Source organism: Falco peregrinus, chromosome 3 (genome assembly GCF_023634155.1).
Source record: "Falco peregrinus isolate bFalPer1 chromosome 3, bFalPer1.pri, whole genome shotgun sequence".
Lineage (NCBI taxonomy): Eukaryota > Metazoa > Chordata > Aves > Falconiformes > Falconidae > Falco > Falco peregrinus.
The window spans coordinates 25,397,281-25,419,110 of NC_073723.1; the positions used below are offsets into that span (position 1 = coordinate 25,397,281).

The 21,830-nt window shown below is 38.8% G+C and overlaps 1 protein-coding gene across 3 annotated transcripts; it reads right to left on the bottom strand.

Annotated features, from left to right (window-relative positions):
• Nucleotides 1-1,562: 1,562 nt before the first annotated feature.
• EBAG9 (estrogen receptor binding site associated antigen 9) lies at nucleotides 1,563-21,009 on the bottom strand. Of its 3 annotated transcripts, XM_055799391.1 has the most exons (8): nucleotides 20,871-21,009; nucleotides 14,686-14,860; nucleotides 13,677-13,774; nucleotides 10,278-10,356; nucleotides 9,917-10,075; nucleotides 8,451-8,558; nucleotides 7,345-7,436; nucleotides 1,563-2,101 (listed from the first exon to the last, which is right to left on the bottom strand). In XM_055799391.1, the coding sequence occupies exons 3-8, from the start codon at nucleotides 13,757-13,759 to the stop codon at nucleotides 1,981-1,983; spliced, it is 642 nt and encodes a 213-aa protein (XP_055655366.1). In that variant the 5' UTR covers nucleotides 13,760-13,774; nucleotides 14,686-14,860; nucleotides 20,871-21,009; the 3' UTR covers nucleotides 1,563-1,980. The 3 variants fall into 3 exon arrangements, with proteins under 3 accessions (XP_055655366.1, XP_055655365.1, XP_027633398.1); XM_055799390.1 differs by lacking the exon at nucleotides 14,686-14,860; XM_027777597.2 differs by lacking the exon at nucleotides 20,871-21,009 and having other exon boundaries at nucleotides 14,686-14,863.
• Nucleotides 21,010-21,830: the final 821 nt, after the last annotated feature.

Consider the following 21,830-nt stretch of genomic DNA (forward strand, 5'->3'; position numbering starts at 1 on the left):
ATTAACTAGCCCATGTTTTGTTATTTTTAATAAATATTTATATGCATCTATTCTACATTGTCTCAGAAATAGCAATAGTAAGAACTACACTAATTTTTTAAAAAGATGAGATGTAGCTTCCAACAGGTTTTACCTTAAATAGGCAATAGATATCAGGTTTCTCTGCCCTGTGCCACCAATAGTGAAAGAATTACAACTTGTTCCTCCTCGCTTCATCAGTGGGGTTAAAAGGATAGACATGGACTGTTATTAAAGCTTATTCAGATCTTCCCCTTCTCTCCCACCCACCATCAGATATTTAGAGGTGTGTACTAGGAGCAGATTTCCATGCCATACCACTGTTCATCCATTCAACTCCCGCCAGAACACTTGTGCAGAAAATATGCGCAACAGTACACAGTGTTGCTTTCTAAAAAGTATTTTATAATTTAGTATTTCAAGGACTTTTTGTATCCAAAATTTTCTGTCAAATCAGTTGATTTCTGCAAGATTTTTAAACACAAGCACACTTAAATATTTTTAAAAGCTTTTCTCCATGACTAAAGCCATTAAAGGTAATTCTTACTGTCTTGTTTTCTCAATTACTTACCTTTTAAGCAAAACTTGTATCAGAATCTACTACAACTTAGTTAAAAATTCTATTTTTCTACGCAGGGATGATCTAGTCAAATAGCTCCCCATGCCTTCCTATCCTTTAACAACTTTGTTGTTCCTTATATGCAGAGGCAACAAGTCTCAGGCATAAAACTTGCCATCTTCACTCCTCTGTCACAAGACAAGAAATCCATACAACCCACAAATTCAGGGATAACATCCACACAACAGAAGACAGAAAAGGCATTCACTGAAGCTCTGAGCTGGACATAAGAACCACATAGACTGCCCTCCTCCCATACACCTTTTCTTCCAGCAGATGTTAAAACTTTTCTTCTTCATTAAAGTGTTGTTGTCTTCAACTGCATATTTACCATGCACACTTTACAAGAGGAATTTCAGTGTAAACACATACAGTAAATGTACAAAAAAAAAATGTATTTGAGAAGTCGCTGTTAACTGAACTGAGATTTTTCATACTAGCTTTATCAACAGGAGGACACTTTTTTTCAGTTATACTAACTATGCAACAAGTGTTAGTATAAGGATGGGGTTTTTTCCTAACTGTAGGAAGTAAAATTTCTGCTAGAAATACAAATTTACCAATAAAGTAAGTGATTAAATCCCTCCCCTACATTCATGACATCGGCCATTATAAGAAAGGAGCAGCATGCAGCACTGTTGTGTAGTGACGCCACTGCTGGTAGCCATTTCTGTGTTGCATGTATATGGGCACGGTAGCACAGGAAGCTGCAAGTGACAAAGGGACACAAAATCCACTTTGGTGTTTGGCTGTAACTTGTGCTCTACCATAGCATGATTACCAGTTTAGAGTTGCAGGTCGCCATAACAAGTCATTTTTTTCTGCACAGGTCAGTATGGTCTCCTATGGAAAACTCCGAAGTATCCATAAAAACTTTTATAAAAAGGCAATAGTAGACATTCTTTACCAGGCAGGAAGCAAAGGGTTCTTTAAAACTATTTAATTACATGTTTCAGGTAAGCACAGACAATACAGTAGATTTCCCACCACTGAATATTTACATTCTTTTCTGTAGGCTTGAACTGTTCATTAAGAGTGTCTTTCAATCAACATCCTTGTTCAATCACTTTTGCTGCAAAGAAGGGTGCTGGAATAGAACTATTGCAGGAAACATCATTCCATCAAGGCATGGTTTTCTGTGGGGTTTTTTCTCTCCTTTAAGAACCACCTACTTGTAGTTCAAGGTATTTTGGGAGAATCCTGGCTTCCAAGATGACCTGAAGAATGCATTGAAACCAACCAGTGTTTTCAAGTCCTAGAAATACTGAAATCAATACCAATATGTATGTTGTAGAGCTGAAATTCTCTTTTTCACTGGCACTGCCACTGATGCCTGGTTTCTGTTAGGACAGTTTTACACCAATTTTATTTTGTTCCTTTTTCATTAGCCTTTGGGCCTCTTTTTCCATTTTCTTTCGTTGTTGTTCTGCTGCTCTTTTTTCCCTTTCTGCTATCTTCTGTTGTCTGTAAGTTAAGAAAACATGAATAGCTAAATAACAGGAATGCAATTTTCAGCATGTCCTACCTTAAGTTCCTGTCAAAAAATAGGTTTTTATAACTAATAAAAATAGAGTTCAGTCTACTGTAGTTAGCCTCAGAACAGTTATTCTTTTATTGTTAAGTCCTCCTTTCAGATTAATCTAGTCTTAGGCAGAAATATTTGTTCAATTATTTTACAATCTAAAAGCCACTAAATTCTCTGAGACTCAGAGTAAGTAAAATCAGTGAGAGTGCATGATAGTTATAAGGCCTAGAGCTATTTAGGCAGGGGGGCAGAAGCTAATGTTTTGAGTAGCAAGATTACCCATCTTTTCAATTTCAGACCAAAATAGTTCAACTTGTCTAGAACACTGATTTGCGTCCTCCCTTCCCTCAGCAGAAGCATCAGTAATTATTTTCTTTGTTAGGGAAGTACTACATTTTCCTCATGATCAGGTGAGATGATAACTTCTCATACTCCTTTTTACATGCTCAGCATCTGTTTTGTACTCCATTGTTCAGCAGAAATATAAATAAGGAAATAAAAAAATTTAAGTCTTCAGTTGTGTATCCTTTTAGCATTAATTCTTACCAGTGTTATAAAACCCCAGATACCACTATCTGCTAACTCAAAGAATCCAAGAAATTAGTTTCCAGTTTCAGTATGTATATAGCTGACTAAAGTGAAGGACAAAAACCCCAGAAATCCATTAATTTTATTCCCCCACTTCAGCTAGAACATATCACTGAATGGTACAAGGGCAACAACTGGATCCTGTATCGCATAAGTAGTAATAGAATGGCATAAGGAGGTCATCCTGCTTTGGATTCAGTTTAAGTATGAAAAATTTCCGAAGTTGCTTGCATAAGGACTTTAAAAATAAAAATGAAACTTCATTAAGTTGAAAAGGTGAAATTTAAGAGAGATTCAGTAAGAATAAAGAAGCTTATTAGAAGAGAATAAAGAATTCTAGTTGACATGGAAGTAAGGAGTTAACTTTCAATGTATCTAGTGGATGTGCATAGGTAATTTATTAAAGTGTGTCAAATAGAATTAAAAGCTATCATCACCTGAAGTAACCTTCTCAGGCAGATTCCAACTATGGACAATCTGGGCACACAAACTTAGACATTATTTGAGGTGCAAAGACTACGTATTATCTTTGTAATGGACAGGAAATGGACTGTGCTTATTAAATACCTTCATGGTTTCCCTTGATTGGTTATTAATGGCTAGAAGTTTGCCTATACTCTATTAAGCTGCTCTGCTGTCTGTCATGGAAGAATGAAATTAGTCATTCACATCAGGATCTATCTCCCAAGTTAATGGAAGCCCATTTTTTGGGCTGTTTTTTGAGATCATGATCCACTATTCTACATTCCACCAGAAACCTGGATAGCTGACAGTGCTGTCAGCCTTGTATATGCAGAGTAATAGTATTTGCCAATGTACAGTATATCAGATTTCCTTATATTCCCCACACCTCTGAACTAATGCAGAGAGGAAGAAGCTACACATGCAGCAGCCAGCATATAGAGACAGTAGAGTTCAAAGATGCCACATGTTGTGTTAAGCAATGCTGCGTATGAAGCAATGCTGCTATTCATGTGCATTCTGAAGTGAGGAAAATCACAGATCACGTTTCTTCTCCCCCCTATAAACTGCTCAACACAACTGCACAGAGGAGTGGCTTCCATGCCCTCTGCTGGCCGAGTCCTTTTATTGGACTTCAGTTACGCCCAAGAGAAGTTCACATCACCTCAAAGGAACTGAAGTCACCAAAAAAATATAAACAAGCAGCTTACCACAAAGTGATTACCTTTCCATTGCTCTTTTACTTAGTCTATTATTCAAAACATTGATCGCTATTCCAAACTTCATGCATGTTTTCAACAAAGTTATTACATTTCAGGCTCAGATTTTCATTTTTCAGTAAAAGGAAGAGCCTATGACAAACTTCAGCCATTCTGACTCACATTTTCTGGGTTGCAAAGCAAGGAATTCAGCAGAGTTTGGATGGATTTATGTAAGTTGTTTAAACCACAAAAGTATCCATTCCTGATGTCAGCCTTGTTTTGTATTCCTAACACAAGTTACATTCAAAAAAACCTCTCTCACTGGTTAGCAGAACACAAATTATAATCAGAACACTGTTACTGTACACCTTCTGAATAACTGTAATAAAAGTATTTCATACCATTTGGTCTTCAACAACTAAAAAAGCACCAGCATTTAGCTTAACTGTTCCCACTGCAAAAACAACTTCATTGGTATTAGAAAGTCTAAAGGTGCAGATAGGTATCTACAATTTGCAGAAGAAACAGTTCTAAATAACTTCAATTAATTCAAAATCCAATTAATCATCCATTACAGAGAACCATCACTGACTGGAAAAATTCAGTGCACTCCAGTCCAGAACCAGCTGGGGAACGGGGAGAAAAAAAAATCCCCCCAAAACACAGACCACAAGAACTTCTCAGGCACTAGTAGCTAATACAGCCTTCAACCTCAGCACTGTCTTTCAGCACGCTATGATTCCAGGAAGCATTTGGTTTACTACACATGCTTGTTTCAACTGGTATGCATATGCAATAAGTCACCAGAGAGGCCACAGGATAGAGTTTTCTTTGCTACTCAGCTGGCCACAGCCCATTTTCACATTATTGATCAGTGCTCAATTATTACACAAAAATTATTCTAGTCAGACGGTTCTGAATACTAACTGAGCATCAAAAGGTACCCAGACACAGCTAGCTAAGAGTAATCCTTACTTTATCTGCACACACATTTCATTCTTAAAAAGCACTGCTGGAGTACACTCAGCATTAATGCTCTGTAGGGTTAGGGGGACTTTGTCCCCCATTTAGCAGTCCGAAATCTTCAGGTCATTTTGTAGACCAAGACGCAGTCTTATAACATTAAGGAGAGACGCCAGATCACTTCCTTATTAGTCTGTAGAGCCAGGCCTGTCAAGTACTCTAGTACCGTACTTAAGCTTTATGTCAAACGTCAGATGTTAATTATACCACAGATGTCTACTGCAAACGAAACTGTAAAGTCGGAAGGCATTTCCTATCAATCTTGCTAAAAATCAGCCAGCACTTTCCTCAATTACAGAAAAATATTTAATTTGATGTGCCATAAATAAAACAAAGGGTTTACTTCACACAACCGGGATACAGCTTACACAATCATCAGTTATACTGAGGGGGCCATTCACAACTGGCCAAGCAGTATGTAATACACAGTTACAGGCCTGACCACGTTCCTTCTATTTACTTGAAATATTTGGACACATACATGTCCCTTCTAAACAAGTTTGATACTTCTTAATGAGGCCAGGAAGGAATTCTATGAAAAATCAGCCACTTAAGCTGAAGCCTTTCAACTATAAAAATGTCAGGCTGAAATCTTCAGAACAGCTTCAACCAAATAAAATGACACTCTGAAAAATGGATTTTGTGGGAAAACTCCACTGCTATCACCTCATAAGTAAGAAAGAAGGATCTTTTACTACATGTTCTAGAGCATGAATCTGACAATCGGCACACAATATACCTTTGACCATCCTGGAAGTATCTACTACACAAATTTTATGCTCCAGAAGTAAACTGGCATATGCACACACCAGCTTATTTTTAGTAGCTAATTTTTTTAAGATAAATCCCTGCTTTGGAAAGTTTGAGTACTTCTTTTCATAGTCCTAAAAACATCTGTAATGGAATGTGGCAAGGGTTAAGTAAAGTACAATGTGGCCTCTGCAGTTTGTTTCATTTCTCAGTTCAAAAAAAGCAGTATCTTTCATTGCCTTTCATTTTCTTTGTCTAGTGCATCATAGATTAAGTCTCACTAGATTGCACTTTAGAGATTAAATATCTTCCTGAGCCTATCAATATTATTTATGGGTAAAGGTACTCTCCCTGGAATAAAACCAGCCCAAAGGCACATCATTCATACAACAAAGCTTGTACTTCTGTGATACATCATTGAAAGACAAAACCTAAACCAGTTTCAGTATTGAAGTTAAAAAAAGAAAAAAATGCAAGACACTGACCAGAATGTACACACAAAGGTATCTGATTAAGTTTACGAAAATATTTGTATTACAACCCTATTCTCACATATTAAGCTGCTGCAGAGCAAGGTTGAGAGAATTAGAATTGATTGAATTCATTAGCTATCATTAATGCATCAAAAGTGTGCTGGTGACTGCCTTCTTTCTACTGATTGAAAAAGTAGATTTTCCCAAATATTACAATAAATAGTTGACCAGAATCATCTTTTTTTTTGCAAAAATATTTTTCCTTTAAAGATTCACAGTTCTAGAATGATTTTTTTAATATATCACGTCCTTATTTCATATTATCACTATTGTCCCACTTAAACCATGTATTTGTGATTTTGTGAGCAGAACAAGAGCATTTCGGAAGCTGGAGCCATCTAAGGCAGGTTATCTGATGATCTAGCAAGTAATTAAAAGTTTGATAAAACCTTGAAATGAAGCAGGTTAATGTAAGTCACTGCCAATTGAAGCCATTGGATGTGATTAACTTAAACTCAATCTGCATCTCTTTACCCTCCATACTCCTTCCTTGTGTTAAGAGGGGAAAAAAACCCTACAAATGGAACAAATGAAGTATTCACGCTAACTTTGTGCAAGACAGTGATTTTACATTCAAGCCTTATCAGCTAGTTTAGTTAAGTTAGCTGGAAAAGCATAGTCCCTACACAGATTCCAAGAACATGTTTATCACATCACCTTTATTCTGAGCTGGTTTTACTTTACAGCACATTGCTATGATGATCCTTTTTATAAGGACATCCAGTGGTATTTTACTTGATCAAGTTGAAACATGTTATTTGTATACAATAAATTGTTGAGGTTGGGGGACACACATTGTTTGAGTTGCTTTGTCGGTTGGTTGCTGTTTTTTCGGGTTCAGGGTTTTTTTTGTGGCTTTTTTTTTTTGGAAGGGGGAGTGGGTAACGTTGTTCCAATGTTCCAGTGATTCTCAGATTTCCCCTATTATCTCATTTACTGTACCAATTAGATCCAAAATATATTCTGCCAAGTACCAGATACATAATTAGATGTATAAAAATAATTTGTCTTAAGAATTATTTAACAATTCTTAGCACTTAGCAAAAGGTGTTACAACAAACGAACCTGTATTTGATTCTTTTACATGCAAAAAGTTTACATGGTGTTACATTATTTTCTAGTTACCTAAGAACTTCTTCTGCCTGCCAGGCAGCATCTTCCTCTTCTTCCCAGGCATTAGTATTTTCTTGCCAAGTATCCAAGTCTCCCAGTTCAGGCTGAAACAAAAGAGAAGCACTAAGCACATAGAAAAATTAGATACAACACATTTTTATCCTTAATGCTTCAGAATTCCAGAAATATTTAAGATATGACAGTACTTCTCAGCTTATTGTCTATGCATTTTCCCCTGCTCTAATTTTTCCAGTTAATTGTTGGGAGGTATTTTTGGATTCTATTGGTGGGTAACAAAGGAAGGAAGAAAGTTCTGGAGTGCATTTTTAGGAAGAAGATAAATTGAGCAGATGAAATGAGTAGATAGTGTAAGAGATTTCTGGAAGACAAATCAATATGTACATCCACATGTCTGTGTACCCAGTGTCACTTGAGTGGCTGCTTTCAACCACTAGATGTCTTTTCCTGAATTATTTTCACATGAACATTCTAAGGAATGACCATTCTGCACTGCTTTCTGCCTAAACGCCACTGTGCACTACATTAATCAAAGCAGAAGCACTGGTAAGGGAGGCAAAAGGGAAGGGAGGGAAAGCAAGCCCTATAAACAGCCAGGCCATTAGGTCACTAGACTATTTTTTCAAAGGCTAAAGAGCAAAAATTAGGAGGCTGTTAGAATACAATCCCTCCAGAAAGGAAGGGATAAGCAGAAAATTAAAAATGGGTCCAAGGTAATAAAGCAAACGTAACCCCGAGCCTTAAAAGAAAAAAAAAACCAAACAAACCATGCAACGCACCAAAAAACCCAATAAAATTATCACATAGAATCCAAGTACACAAAAAGTACGGTCCTTTGCTTTAAAAAATTTGCAAGTGTTCAAGTGTTTGGAAGCTTCTTACCTTTTTATCACTGATCTGTTAAGTCTCTCCATAGAATGTCAGTTAAAATTAGACTAACTAGTTCATTGCTTTGCATCAAATACTCAATTTGAAACGGATTTATATTATTTCATAACTATTCCTCTTCCTCCCCACAATGCACATGTTAGACTATTCTTTCTCCTACAGAACAGTCATTTAACTATCAAATATAAGATCCATACTTAGAGCATACTTACAGACTGGTGAATAAAAGGAATATCTTGTGTAGCTGCTAATCTGCTAGAAAATCCTGTGTTTCCCTCTGGAATCCCAAAATTTAGAGGTTCTCGTTTTTTAATAACTATCTGAAAATATATATAAAAAAAGGAACAAAGAGTCAAAGTACTTTGCCAAAGTTTTTTTATATATAATTTATATTTTTAAAATTATGTATTTTCAAATAAAAAAAATATTTTACAAATACTTTGTTAAGTCAAAGTACTGCACAGATTCCTTGGTGGTCATAGAACTCTGTGCCTGTGAAGGTAGCTACACAACACTGCACTTTGTCTCAAACCTGTTCAGGTTCTGGACGTCATCCTTCATGGTGCCTGCAGTCACCCCTAGAGCTACATTTAAACCAAACCCAGTACACTGTATTCAAACAGCATGGACTCTTCGAGTTTCGTTCTGAACCTGAAGCTCATTCTAATAGACAAAAAATGTCATTGGACAAAAGAAGAAATCTATCTTTCCCCCGTCCTCCTCTGCTCCCCAGATTTTTAAAGATCAAAATCCTTAGAAAAAATTCAGTACACAGAATACTGCAGATCCTAGAGGTACAGAAGTGACCCCAGTATCTTCTCCAGTTCCTAGGACTACAGGAAGATTCAGATTGAAAGGGGCCTCAGGAAGTCTGTAATCCAGCATCTTCCTCAAAGCCCTGTCAGCTCTGAGGCTGACGAGAGTATTCAGGGCTTATCCACCTGGGTCTTGAAAACTTCCAGAGGTGGAGCCTGCACAAACCTCTCTGGCAACCTGCTCCAGTACGTGACTGCCTTTGTTGTGAAAAAAGTTTTCTACTTGACTCAGAGCCCTGCAAGTACGCAGCTGGAAGATTTCCACATAGAAACAAAACTTGCAATTACCATCAGTTTAATCAGCATTTATTTATGGCATTGATGCTCTTGTGGATATGGCCTTCTGTCTTGCCTCCATAATAAAAATAGATATTTGAAGACCTATTTTGAAATATCAGCTCTCCAATTCCAGCCTCCCCAGTATAATTGGTGAAACAAATAACCACTGTTTTCTGAAACCAGTGCTGCTACCTCAAACTTAAGTAGAGCAGGACATAATGTCTCTGTTCAAATAATGGAAGGGTATGAACACAAGTACCTTAGTGCAGTGGTTCCATGTTCAGAATTAAAAGAGACTTGAGAGTCCTTCCATTATGCTTCCCAGACACTTCAGACTAAGGAATTATTCATCAGTTACCATTAACATTAAAACTGAAGATGTAAACATGAACTAGCATCACATTCATGAAGATCTCAAAGAGTACTTTTAACAGGACATGTTAAACTACACATCAGCACCTATTCTCATGTCAATAGGAAACAGTTTTACCAGCAGCATCTTTCATAAGTTGCCAATTTACTTATAGCCTATTTTAAAGCAAGGAAAACTCTCTGTAAGTGTATTTGGAAAGTCTAATACTTACTTTTTGAGTTTTTCTTATGGTTGGTGTCATATCTTTGAAATAATCAGGTTCCATTTGTTCCAAAGGATTTTGCTGAGCAGCCACATTACCATTGCCACCCTCAATCTTCACACTGGTAGGTGCATCTTCATCCCACGAAGACCAGTCTTCCACTTCAGGCTGAATAGAAGTATACAGTACAAATTAATATTATCTGCAAGTAAAAACTTGTCTTTATATCTTGCTAAGATACTTATAAGATATTAATATTATGTGGCATACCTCATAATATTCTAAGATATATACCAAACCTGTTGCAGGACTGGCATAATCACTCTGTTAAGCGATTACTTATTAAGTGACCTGCCACTTAAGCAATTACCTGTTTAGGAACAGATGAATAATCCACTGTCGTTGGCAAAGTTATTTGGTCTCCACTTAACTTTCTCCCTCTTCCAGACCTGAAAGAAAAATGTAGGATTCCTCCAAGCTCTGAAAACATGAGCACTAAGTTTAAAAAAAACAAAAAGCAAGTCTGAGAACAGCGCTACTGAAAATAGTCATGCCTAAAACATTAACTGCTTCAACTACCTTATTTTTAACTACTGCCAGTACAAGTGTGCTAAACAAAGGAGTTTCATCATGATTTTAAACAGTGTTCACAAAAATTTCAAAAAGCATAATTTTTTTTCAAACTCCAGTGGAAATAGAGGAGAAGCAACTCTAAGAAATATGAAAATGGACAAATTAACTCCGCTAACTGCATACAGTCAGTTACAATTTTTAGATTGTCAGTGCTTGTGAAGCAAACGCTATCAATTTACATTTGTCCACAGATAACCATTTCTACCGCAAACTGAAAAATGTTTCTACTTGTCTTAGATGCTAAGCTGTGTCTAACAAACCACTTTCTGAGCTGCTTGATTTGGAAGTCCCCCTGAAGCACTTTTTCAAAGTCTAAACAGTTAGTACAAGGTTACACAAGTCAATGGTTTCTGTTTAATACATGCATCTACTCACTTCAAGAATTTTGTTTCAATGAAAGCATTTCAGCAACTGTATCAAATAATTTTAACTGAAAACAAACACTAATGCATTGCAAATAAACTACCTACATACTTACTTAGTGACGGCATTCAAAGATCACAATAATATTCTTAGCTGACATTCACAATATTTTAAAGCTTTACAACACAAGATTTAATCTCATGCTCATGTTTTCCCCAAGGAATGTAAGCTCCTATAGCAAGGCAATTATGTAATTGACGTTATGCAGAAAAAGTTAAGTTTTATTTATTACTGCTGATGAGAATAAAACTGGGAAAGTACAATTTGAAGTTTGCACCCATTAGTTTTGCTATTATAGAACATTCTACCATCGACACAGAACAGCTGAATTGCTTGTAACAGTACCTCTGATGCATGCTGATGAGTGATTAGATCTGTTTTTCTTACTTTAAGCCCAATAGATTCTTCCTTAGGAAAAGATCAGGTGCTATCACCAAATTTTCAAGCTTTATATAATTAACTTTAGCCCCTTCAGAAACTATTCCTTTAAGCTGAAAAGCAACACATTTTAGTGGTAAAGGAAGGTGAAAACACTGTTGTCTCAAGCACATTAGAGGCTTCCAGTTCTGGCTGACAGATTTAGTTGATGACTACCGGAAACCCATACTTGAAAACATCCTACTTCAGATCTGTACAACTTAAAGACACTTCTGCAATTATATATATTTCCCTATTTATATGATCTAGAAGACTCCAGCAAGTAACAAACACTCATCTAGCCAAAACTATTACACTGACAAGGGTGAAGGTGGGAGGAAAAAGCTCCTGTCATACAACATGTGAAAGAATATGCTATGCAGGGCAGCACTAAGGAAGGCTACACATCTCCACTTCTTTTTCTCCAAAGGTAACAAGATGCTTATAGCAAGAGTTTTGTCACAACCATCATTAGATATTGATCACTGCTCTGAATGCCAAACGCCTCAAGAATTCTTGGTTTCTCCTTGCTAATTAGCAGCATCCAGATTTCTCAGCTGGAGAGATACCTACAGATTTTAAACAGAATGAAGTTTTACCTCATATACTTACACCTTTTATTTTCTGGAAACAGTGGATTCAGGCAGGCTGTTGTTTATCAAAAAAAGTTCTAACTAAAGAGATGACTAGTACTATATGTCAGGTTTATGTTGACTAGAAAGTTGCACAATCTCTACAGGTGCTTGTTTAAATGAAAAACTAATAAAACTATGTAGACTAAGTAAGTAAATTAAAATGCACGTTTAGTTCAATCACATTTGTTGGTTAACAGGCATACTTATATGCAGGTGTGCATTACAGGAAAACAAAATTAGTCAAGCTATGCTTTGCAGCTGACATTCAAGAGGAGAAACATCTGCAGTTAATGGACTGAACATATTTGATCCTCTGACTTGCTTATGTGAAAGATCTTACATTTTCATTCTTTCAACTAATTGTTATTCACAGAAGAAAAATTCTCCTACTTTTTACTCCCTTAGCTGTTCAAGGATTTAGTTCATTCAGAAGTTGAATAATGGAGGAAAATACTGTCATTACACGTACTAAACAATTATCTGCTTATAAAAGCTATCTTAACACTCGAGAGAAGAAGGGGCAACATAACATAGAAGCTATCATCAACTCAAGTGTTTGACTTCTTTTAGAAACTGAACAGCAACTATTCTTAATTTAATTTGGAATTCAAATCACAGAACTAAGGTTGTCATCTACACAGTTGTATGCAGCATTAAAATATATCTTTTTAAACCTGTACTAGATCTGTAGTGAATTTACCAATCAGTTGAGAGCTTCCTTTTATTACGGGAATAAGTAAAGGTGAACAGGAAATAAACAGTTACTTTGTGTCTACCACATATGCTTTACCTCACTGGCAAGGTAGTAGTCATCATACACAAGAGGTAGAATACATTTCTCTAGACTGCTATTTGTTTATGTAAAACAACATACTGCAAGAGTGGCAAGAAGCAGCAATAGTTTGTATGACAGCACAGTGCTGAGAAGATCTAACTCTGGTACTGTGCTACTGTACCATTGAACTCTCCTATTATACAACCATAACTCTTGATGGGTTTTCGAATGCTCCTAGGTAGCACACTGCTGTGTTCACGGGCCTACAACTCAAAAGAACACTACATACAACTTACAAGACTAAGCAAAAAAATCAGTCCTGTTAATTAACAAACAAACAAACAAACAAAAAGGCAGTTTCCTTGAACTTTAATTACTGTTCTCCAAACTTCTGAAAGAATCAAAGAACCTTCAGTAGGTAGAAGAACCTGAAGTCTCAGGCAACTGCTTCTTGACAAAGCAGGATAAGAATCACTTCTATAATGAAAGCCTTCTGACTGATGACTGGGTGGATGCTACCGTTAACTGTATCTCTTAAACAAAATATCACTTGCCAAGTACTTCTAGAAAAAGCAGAGAACAATTTTTCTTAAAGTTAGACACAGAATAGTTTTAAAAGGCAAAAACCCTGTCACAGCTGTTTAGAAAACACTCCCCATTAGAGCTATCATACCACAAAATACACTCACAACTGTACTACGTAGACTTTTTAACTCTGAGGGAACATACAGATTAAAGAATGAATTTGACTTAGTTTTTATCTGGCTTATCATTTTGCCACTAGTAAAATCAGAACGGGGAAAAGTGCTGGGTGAGTGTTGAGAGAAGGAAAGAAGTGCAAGAACCTGCAATTAAAAATTAAAAGATAACCAAAAGACATGTTTACCTGCATATTAACTTTTTAATGAAAGAAAGCACTGCTGCCAGGCAAGTACAGATTTTAAAGAGTCGAAACTGTGTTATGGCCATGGTGGGAAACCCTTCCTGCAAAAGAAAAAAAGTTAGGTGTAGAGGATTATACATCTTTACATAGTTCTTAAAGTCAATTTCCTTAGCTGCTGATAAGCAAGGAGTTTTCTGTGAAACTGTATTAATGCAAGACAAGAAAGGAGGTACCAGGAACAAAAACACTACCTGTCTACTATCAGCACATTTCACTGATGTAAGTAACACAAGTATCTAATGTATACAGCCTTTAGAGAAATAGCACATAATCATAGGTAAAGTCACAGTTCAAGATACTTCTAAAAGGGAAGTGCAGGTAAATCAACTGCAGTGACTACAGCTGACCTGTTTTAGACACTAACAATGGCATTGAACACCAGCAATGAAAAGTATGAACAGAATAATCATCAGAAAGAAGCTCACATTTGCTTGAGCAAGTCTTGCATATACAAATAATAAATTTAGTCACTAAGCTAAAAAACAAAATTGGCCATTTAAATTTAGCTTCCATTTTGATGGAAATATATGATGAAAACAAATATTATTTATTTTAGTAGTCTCACTGAAAAAAAAAAACAGCAAAGACTTCATCGTGTGTGCACTACAGCACCAGTTAACCCCTAGATCTATCAATATTCCTATGCCATGCTAGGAAACCCAGCCAAGAAAAAAAAAATTGTGTTTGGCTGAAGCCACAGATGTTGGCAGCTATTTTTCAGTATCAATTTGATAATCCAGGGAATTTATACTCAGAATATCACATTATTCCAAAAGATCCCCTCACATAGATACAGACTGAGTCAGGATGATCTGCTATAATTCAAGAATCCCTTTTCTCTCTTCTACAGGTGAAGATCTCAGAATAAAGAATAAGAGGTTAGACTTCACAAAGAGCTTTTCATTGTATACATCTACACTCGTTAACACTTTTTGTTACAAGTTTAACATACCTCCCGGTGAGAAGAGAAGGCAGCCCTGTGACATTTCCTCAGGCCATGAGTATTCCATGGAAGGACAGCTTGATTTCAAATACGCTATGGCATTTAAATCACCTTTTATGTTCCAGGCTTTAAGTTAGGAAGAGTCAGGAAGGTGGATCATTAGGTAGGCTGCTCCAATACTGCCCTGAGAATTTTATTAAAAAGTACATAATGGGATTTGTGAGCTTCATGGAGCTTAGATTTATTTTTTATTGGTGCTCATTTGCTAGATAATATAACTAGTACTAAACACTGCAGTAATATAGTACTGGAGATATTGCTTCACATATGGTTCAGATTAGGAATGTCTGCCACTGCAAAAATCATACAAGGTGGCTATTAAACAAACAGGCCCTTATTACCCTAAAATGGAAGGCTTACATCAATGAGTAATTGCCAAATTACAGACCAAATTACAGATCGCACTACTAAGCTGCGGCTCAGGAGAAAGGCCTAATAGGACACATTTCACCTCTACTTCAACACTAGCATTGTCTTAATCTCATTTCATGGGAGACTTAAAAACATAGACAACCTTACACAAGAGTGGGTATTAAATGGGCTCATCATCTAACAGGAAAAGGCAACAGTCAAACCTCCTACAAAGAAGCAAGAGCAGTACAACATGCCTAGCTTTTAAAGACAAGACTATAATTTCATATTGTGCTCAAGCACTTCCTAACCTCCTGGACAGTATTCCTAACCAATTTTGACAATATCTAGGTGACAGGAGAATGCATCAGTCAAGAATGTGAAGGATGCAGAACTAGTGGAAGTTAGTGAAACAACAGTGGATAGTAACTAGATGGACAGTTCTTTGCTCTAAAGGTAGAAATAAAACCAACACTGAATTGGTGAAAGACGCTGTTAAGAGTCAGCTAGAAGCCATTTACCTGAGATTTAAGGTATCAAGAACAGCTGACCTGCTGAAATGAGAACAAAGATACATCTTTTCTGAAAGGAAGCTTGTTTAGAAGCTCACTCCACTCTAACAGAATTCACTTTTCTATCAGCTTGGGGGCAGAGTCGAAAATCCCTACTCTTTATCCTACCTAACTGCCACAGTCTAGACAGATCTTAAATTAAAAACCAAACTTGACTGAAAAGGCTGTTTTACAAAGCAACCATTACTGAAAAACTTCTGCACGCTCAATGTTATTTTTTCAAAGTCTACCAAAGCCTAAATTCAAAGGACTGGGAAGTTTACTACTTAAGCACAAAACTGAAACCAAAACAATGTTGAAGTGTCAGTTACATATATACATATGTATGTATGTGTGTATATAAATCCCCAGTTTTTCAGCTCATCTCCATTTTTCATATATCAAATTGTATACTGTACTGACCTTTCAATGCAAAGTTAAACACCAGAATCCACAAGAAGTTTGGCTTGCAAGCTTGTGAAGTTAGCCACCAGAAGTTAATCCATTTCTCCCATGTCATTCCTATACATGAGTGATTACACTTCCAATATCACCAGTATGCCTGTTTGGCAGGGTTCAATAGCCATTATCATGCTCTGTAACAATCAGGTAACTTGTCTCTCTCCACTTTCTATCTGTCATGCAAAAATTTCAGTTATGAGACACACACACACAAACACATAACATATTTGTGTTAGAGCTACATTTCACTTCAACTGTGGCAGCGCTAGACCCTTTAAGACAGTAAGTACTGTTTTGCCTGCCTCTTTTCTGAGTTTTGATTGCAGTTTTCCCAATTAAGTTAAGCTCTGTACACCTGACAATCTGTAGTGTACAATCAGTTTTGGCAACAATACACTAATAGCTAGCCATAGTAGTATTAGCAATCATCCACCTTTAAAAAGCACTTTCACCAGTGTATCTAGTTTTAATACTGCTAATTAACATATGACATAATATGCTAAAAGCTGTTTAAAACAGAATCTTGAACCAATTACTAGCTCAAGATTAGCACAAGTCAAGCATTCTCCCCAGTGTCTGAAAGAGTACTTGAAACATTTGCATTGCTGCTCTAAGGATAGCATTACCCAAAAAGAAAAGTTAAAGGTTAGCTAATGGTTTTGAGGGGGGTGGTTGTGCCTTTGGGGATTTTGTTTGTTTGGGGGTGGGTTTGTTTGGGTTTCTTTTTTAAGTTAACTGATTTTCTCAAAGGTAAATAATTTCATGTTCCAAAGCAATTGTATAAACGGAACTCTAGTATTTCCCAAGTTCACTGCAAACTCAATTCACCTGATAGCATTACATTAAATTTGTCAATTGAAACAAAGTGTTCATTCTTTTCTTGTCCATCTTTCTCAAACACTGGAAAGACACACAGCCATGTATCTTCCTTAACTCATGAATAGGAAAAAATACTGAACAGTGCAATGCTAAATGGCAGAGCCATAACCTTCCTTTCTTCCCTTTGTTCTCCTTGATAATCAATACCAAAAGGAACTACAATTATATCAGCAGCCAACTATGATACAGGATGGCACAGTTACAATACAAAGTGCCAGTGCTCCAGCAAGAAATCTAGAACATTTCTTAATGGAGGCAAAGGTGAAACACTGGACTAGAATTCAGAAAGTCTGATAGAGCTGTCAGCCTGATATACTCTTGTGCATAGCATGCCCCAGTCTCCCATTTGTAGAATGGCATAGAAGTTTCCTTCTCCCATTATTGAGATTGCTTCTAATGTATTACATTTATCAGACTTACTGTCAACTGAACTTTTAAGTTCCATTACAACAGATATAAATAAACAAACAAATCAGGACATGAATCTTAATTAATTCTAGCAGTCAATGCAACAATTTTGTAACAGACACCAAATTTAGCTGGAGTTTGACTTTCATAGCTCATACTGCCTTCTACGGCTAAGAAGTCACATCAGTTGCTCATACAGGAGATGAGCACAGAAATTATTAAAGCATGGCAGCAGCAGGAGGTTAAACACATTAGACACAAGTCAGAAGAATGAGGCAACTTATCCCCAAAACCATCTTATGAATCCATAAAGGAAATATAGTGAAGGGAGGGGAAAGCCTATAAGTTCATTGAACTCTAACATTTTAACATTGCTTTCACCTTGCAGCAGTGGTTTATTCGAACTCCTGGCACCTCTGACTTCACTAACACTAGCCAGCAAATTATCCACAGCATGCACAGTCCACCTGAATTAGTCAACTATGGTGCAACAAGCAAGACTCTCACTGGCCATCACTGCACAACAAGCACATGCCACCTCAACTGACCTCTTTTATATCTAATTGCACATACAAACACCACCTAAACAGTATTTCAAGAGACAAAGCTGATTCTAAAATAAAGTCACTTTGTGGCACTAAAATAGCTTTAGAGACTTGTTTTCTCCTAGTGAACTCACCTCCTACGGCCAGTGAAAAAGATGTCAAAATACTTGTATTAGAGCACCTATCCTGCGCTCCTCTGTTCCTCTACAGTGCAGTTTCTCTAGATATCACCATCTTCAAAATGGATTTTCTGCCTTGAATTATCAGTGCTTTGTGAACTGATCATTTTCTTTCACATCAGCTCATCTGTGACTCTGGAATGAATACATGAAGACAACTTGGAAGCAGTGAGTTTAACTTATATTAAACACAGTGAGCTAAAAAGCCAAAGGATGGCACCTAAATCAAGACTAAAAATAACTTCTCTGAAATTGAAAGGTTCCCTGCCAACTACGTATTTACATAATTAGCCACAAGAAAAGCATCACTTTTCTAAAGCAAAATGAGTAGTCCGTTTCCTAGTACAAAAAACTTCATGTGGCCTTGAGTGCTTACATATGTCAGCACCAAAACTCCACAAAAGCACCACCAAACCAGTATGTTTTCACTAGAACAGCTGATAAAACCCTAGGAAGTACCGTAAGATTAGTCCAAAGTTTCAGCGGCAAGGATCTGATTTCTTAAAAGCTCATTTTGTATGAAACTTTACAAAAGTAGAATGGCCACATCAATCTGAAGATGCCCACGTAGGTTTTTAGGGAGATGAAATCTTATGAAGATTAGTAGATAGAGCTAAAAACCCTTTTTATTTTCAAGCACACAAACCCTCCTCTAAATCACATACATTACAAGATGCACAAAGATATTCTGTATTTTAGGCAAAGTAATGATTCAGGACAGCATTCAGTCAGGTATTGAAAGACACAACCAGCATCTCCTGCATTTCAGAGACAGCAACAAAGATTCTGTCACTTAACAAGGAGGTTCCACTCCCTTCTTCCTGGTTGATTTTGGTGGGGTTTTTTTGTTTTTCATTTTTTCCAATCACTTTATATAGAAACATAACATTGGGAACACTTGGGGAGGAGGAAAAAACTTAGCAGGTCAATGCCTTTACCACTGTGTTTGATAAAGGAATAGGTTAAATTGCAACATGACTGAACCTTGAAGCCATGCTACTATGGCAGTAGAGAGAGGAGCAGAATCCAAAGGGAAGACAGGAGGCAAGGTGGTTGGGGAATGTCCGTAACAGGTATTGTAGTTTCAATACTAATGCTCCAGCTTTCCATGCAAGCACCCTAACTAGGCTGTTTTGAGGTAGCTGGGAGGGAAGACTACCCTGCCTATGATTTATGAGAGTGAGTTAAGTCATCCATGGTGCTCAAAACCAGGAAGAGATTTCAAGAGTATCAGAGGCTGCAGAAGATTGAATGTTCATCTTTCTGACTAAAGGCAGTAAAAACTGATGCATGCTGGTGACTCCCAAGTTATTCCTAGACACCCAACACTCTGTTTTATGACACATAGATTTTCCGATTTTTTTTTTAAACATGCTACTCCTAGAGCCATAGAACTTCTATAGTAATACCACCTCATCCCACCCCTGCCTCTCCAATCTTGTTAATGTGAACTCTTGAGGCCTTCTGCTCTGAATTAAAATTATTTCTACTTTTCAAGGCAATGTTAATTAAAAGAGAAAGTTTACATCCACCGACTAGTCACAGTCATTCTTTGACAATTCATTATCTATATATACTACTGCCTTCTGAAAACCAGCATACAGAACACAAAGATTGGAGTCATGCAATTCTGTGATACTACACCACAACTCTGTTCACATTTGCAAGAAATCTTTGACATAACACATTAATTCATGTAACTCAGTTCATAACACTGGCGAAGTTCTTGACACAGAACCAGAGTTCAAGAGAACTCAGTTCTGTTTCAGTGCTTGTTACTCATCCTGGACTAAAGTTATCTGTAGCTACGTGGAAAGCCAACAAATTAACACACCCTCATTGCTACTACTACAAAATCATCTTGCAACATCCATAGTCTCAACAAGCACCAGCTATTTTCAATCAAGATACACTGCAAGACATGCTGTGCAAGAGAGCTTAATGAAATCTCTACAGGGCATATCTGTATTTTGAGATTATTCAGAAGGCCTATAAAGCAGCAAGCTATACTATTTTTCATTAAATGTGCAACTGAGGCACTTACATTGTGAATTCATGACCATGAAGTAGTGCCCCACCATTCTACAGAGCAGTCCAGGCTTGAGCATTATTAGAGACAGCGCTGAAGCCAGATGGTAGTACTTAAGTTTTCTGTGACCTATTAGAGATTCTTAAGTCTGTAAATGCATGCTAAGCAACTTTCCCATAAAGTTTTACACAATTTGTCAGTCAGCAAGAACAAAGAAAAATTTCAGACTAGGTAACCCCACGCAGTGTGGTCCCACAGAGCCCTTCGAAACACACACAAAAAAAAGCTTAAATCTGCCAGCTCTGACAGAACGTGCCCCTCCTCGCCTCCATCCTTTTCCACAGGGCGCCAAGCCTCCATGTCCACAAACACCGCCAACCTACTAGGCGGTCACTTCGTGTTTTTCCCCGCCCGTGAAATTCCCGCCCCCCGCCACAGCCAAGGGGCGGCCGCGGGCACCGCGCTGCCGGAGCCGGCCGGGCAGGCCTGCCGCGGGGCTAGGGCCGCTGGGCTAGGGCCGCGGGGCAGGGGCCGGCGGCCACAGCGCCCCGGGAACGGGGTGCCCCCGAGCGCGGAGGGGCGCGGGGCGGGGGTGTTACTGAGGGAGCTCCACCGGGGCCTACCCCGCCGTGGGATGGCGCTGAGGCCGAGCCCCCTGCCCCGCCGCCCCGAGGCGAGGCGAGACGGAAGCAGGCACCCGGCGGTGAAGGAAGCGGCCCTCCCCGCTCACCTGCCTCGCGGGGAAGGGCTCTTCGTGGGGCGCGGGGCGCCAGGGGCCGAGGCGGCCGCTCCCGCAGCCTCCGCGCTCGCCGGCCGCCCCTCATTCAAAGCCAGGCGCGCACCACCTCGCCGCCGCCTCCCGCGCCGCCATCTCGGCCTCCTGTCACCCGGGAGACGGGCCCGCCCCTTCCGGCCGCGCCTCTTCCCCTCGCGCCGCCAACCGGCGCTCGCGCCTAGGCCCGCGGCTACCGCCCAACCAATGCTGCGGGGACGGCGGCTGCCGAGGCGCCGCGCCGGGTTGACGTGGCCTCCCTGCGGGGACAGCGCTCGGAACGCAGCGCGGGCCCGCAGGACTGCCCCAGGGCCCGCCCCGCCGGCAGCCTCCAGCCTCTCCCGCCCTCCTGCCCCGCCGCGGCCCGAGGAAGGCTGCTCGCTTCCCGCCCGCTGCGGCCGCCTGGCCCCGGGGCACCCTGAGCTGGGCGTTTTGTCACTTCGGGGAGCTATGACAAATAAGCCTTGGTCTGTAGTGTCTGTTGTAGAGGTATTCCGATGTGGTTGGCTGGATTTTGAGCTGTAAATCTGGAACCTACTAAAAAAAAATTGCTGAAGTAGGTTCTGACAGGGTGTAGCCTCAGCTGGCAGTGGGCCTTGCCAGTGTGGCAGTTTGTTCACTCGGATGCTTCAAAAGGTGCCTGTGCATTTAACTGGCCGGCCTCTCTGTATGGTGTATTGATTCACTGCTGATGCTCAGAAAAGGGAAGGAGGGAGATAATAAGTAATGTAAGATTTTCCAGAGCTCTGCATATACCCCTAGTTGCATTTGACAGCCTCGGTAGATGAGGTGAAGGGAGACTTTGTCCACTTCTCTCGCTGGGAGGCCAGTCCAACTTCTAAGGCAGTGCTGATAAAAAGTCCCTTGAACTGCAAACCACACCACCCAGTTCTTTCTACTCTTTTAAAATATCTTCCC

Excerpts from the sequence above, each read along its gene's own strand:
- EBAG9 (XM_055799390.1), bottom strand. The coding sequence starts at position 13,759 with ATGGCCATAACACAGTTTCGACTCTTTAAAATCTGTACTTGCCTGGCA. Across the intron at positions 10,076-10,277 it reads ATTCATCTGTTCCTAAACAG|CCTGAAGTGGAAGACTGGTC; the intron begins GTAATTGCTTAA and ends ACTTCTATTCAG. Across the intron at positions 8,559-9,916 it reads CCATAAGAAAAACTCAAAAA|ATAGTTATTAAAAAACGAGA; the intron begins GTAAGTATTAGA and ends ATATATTTTCAG.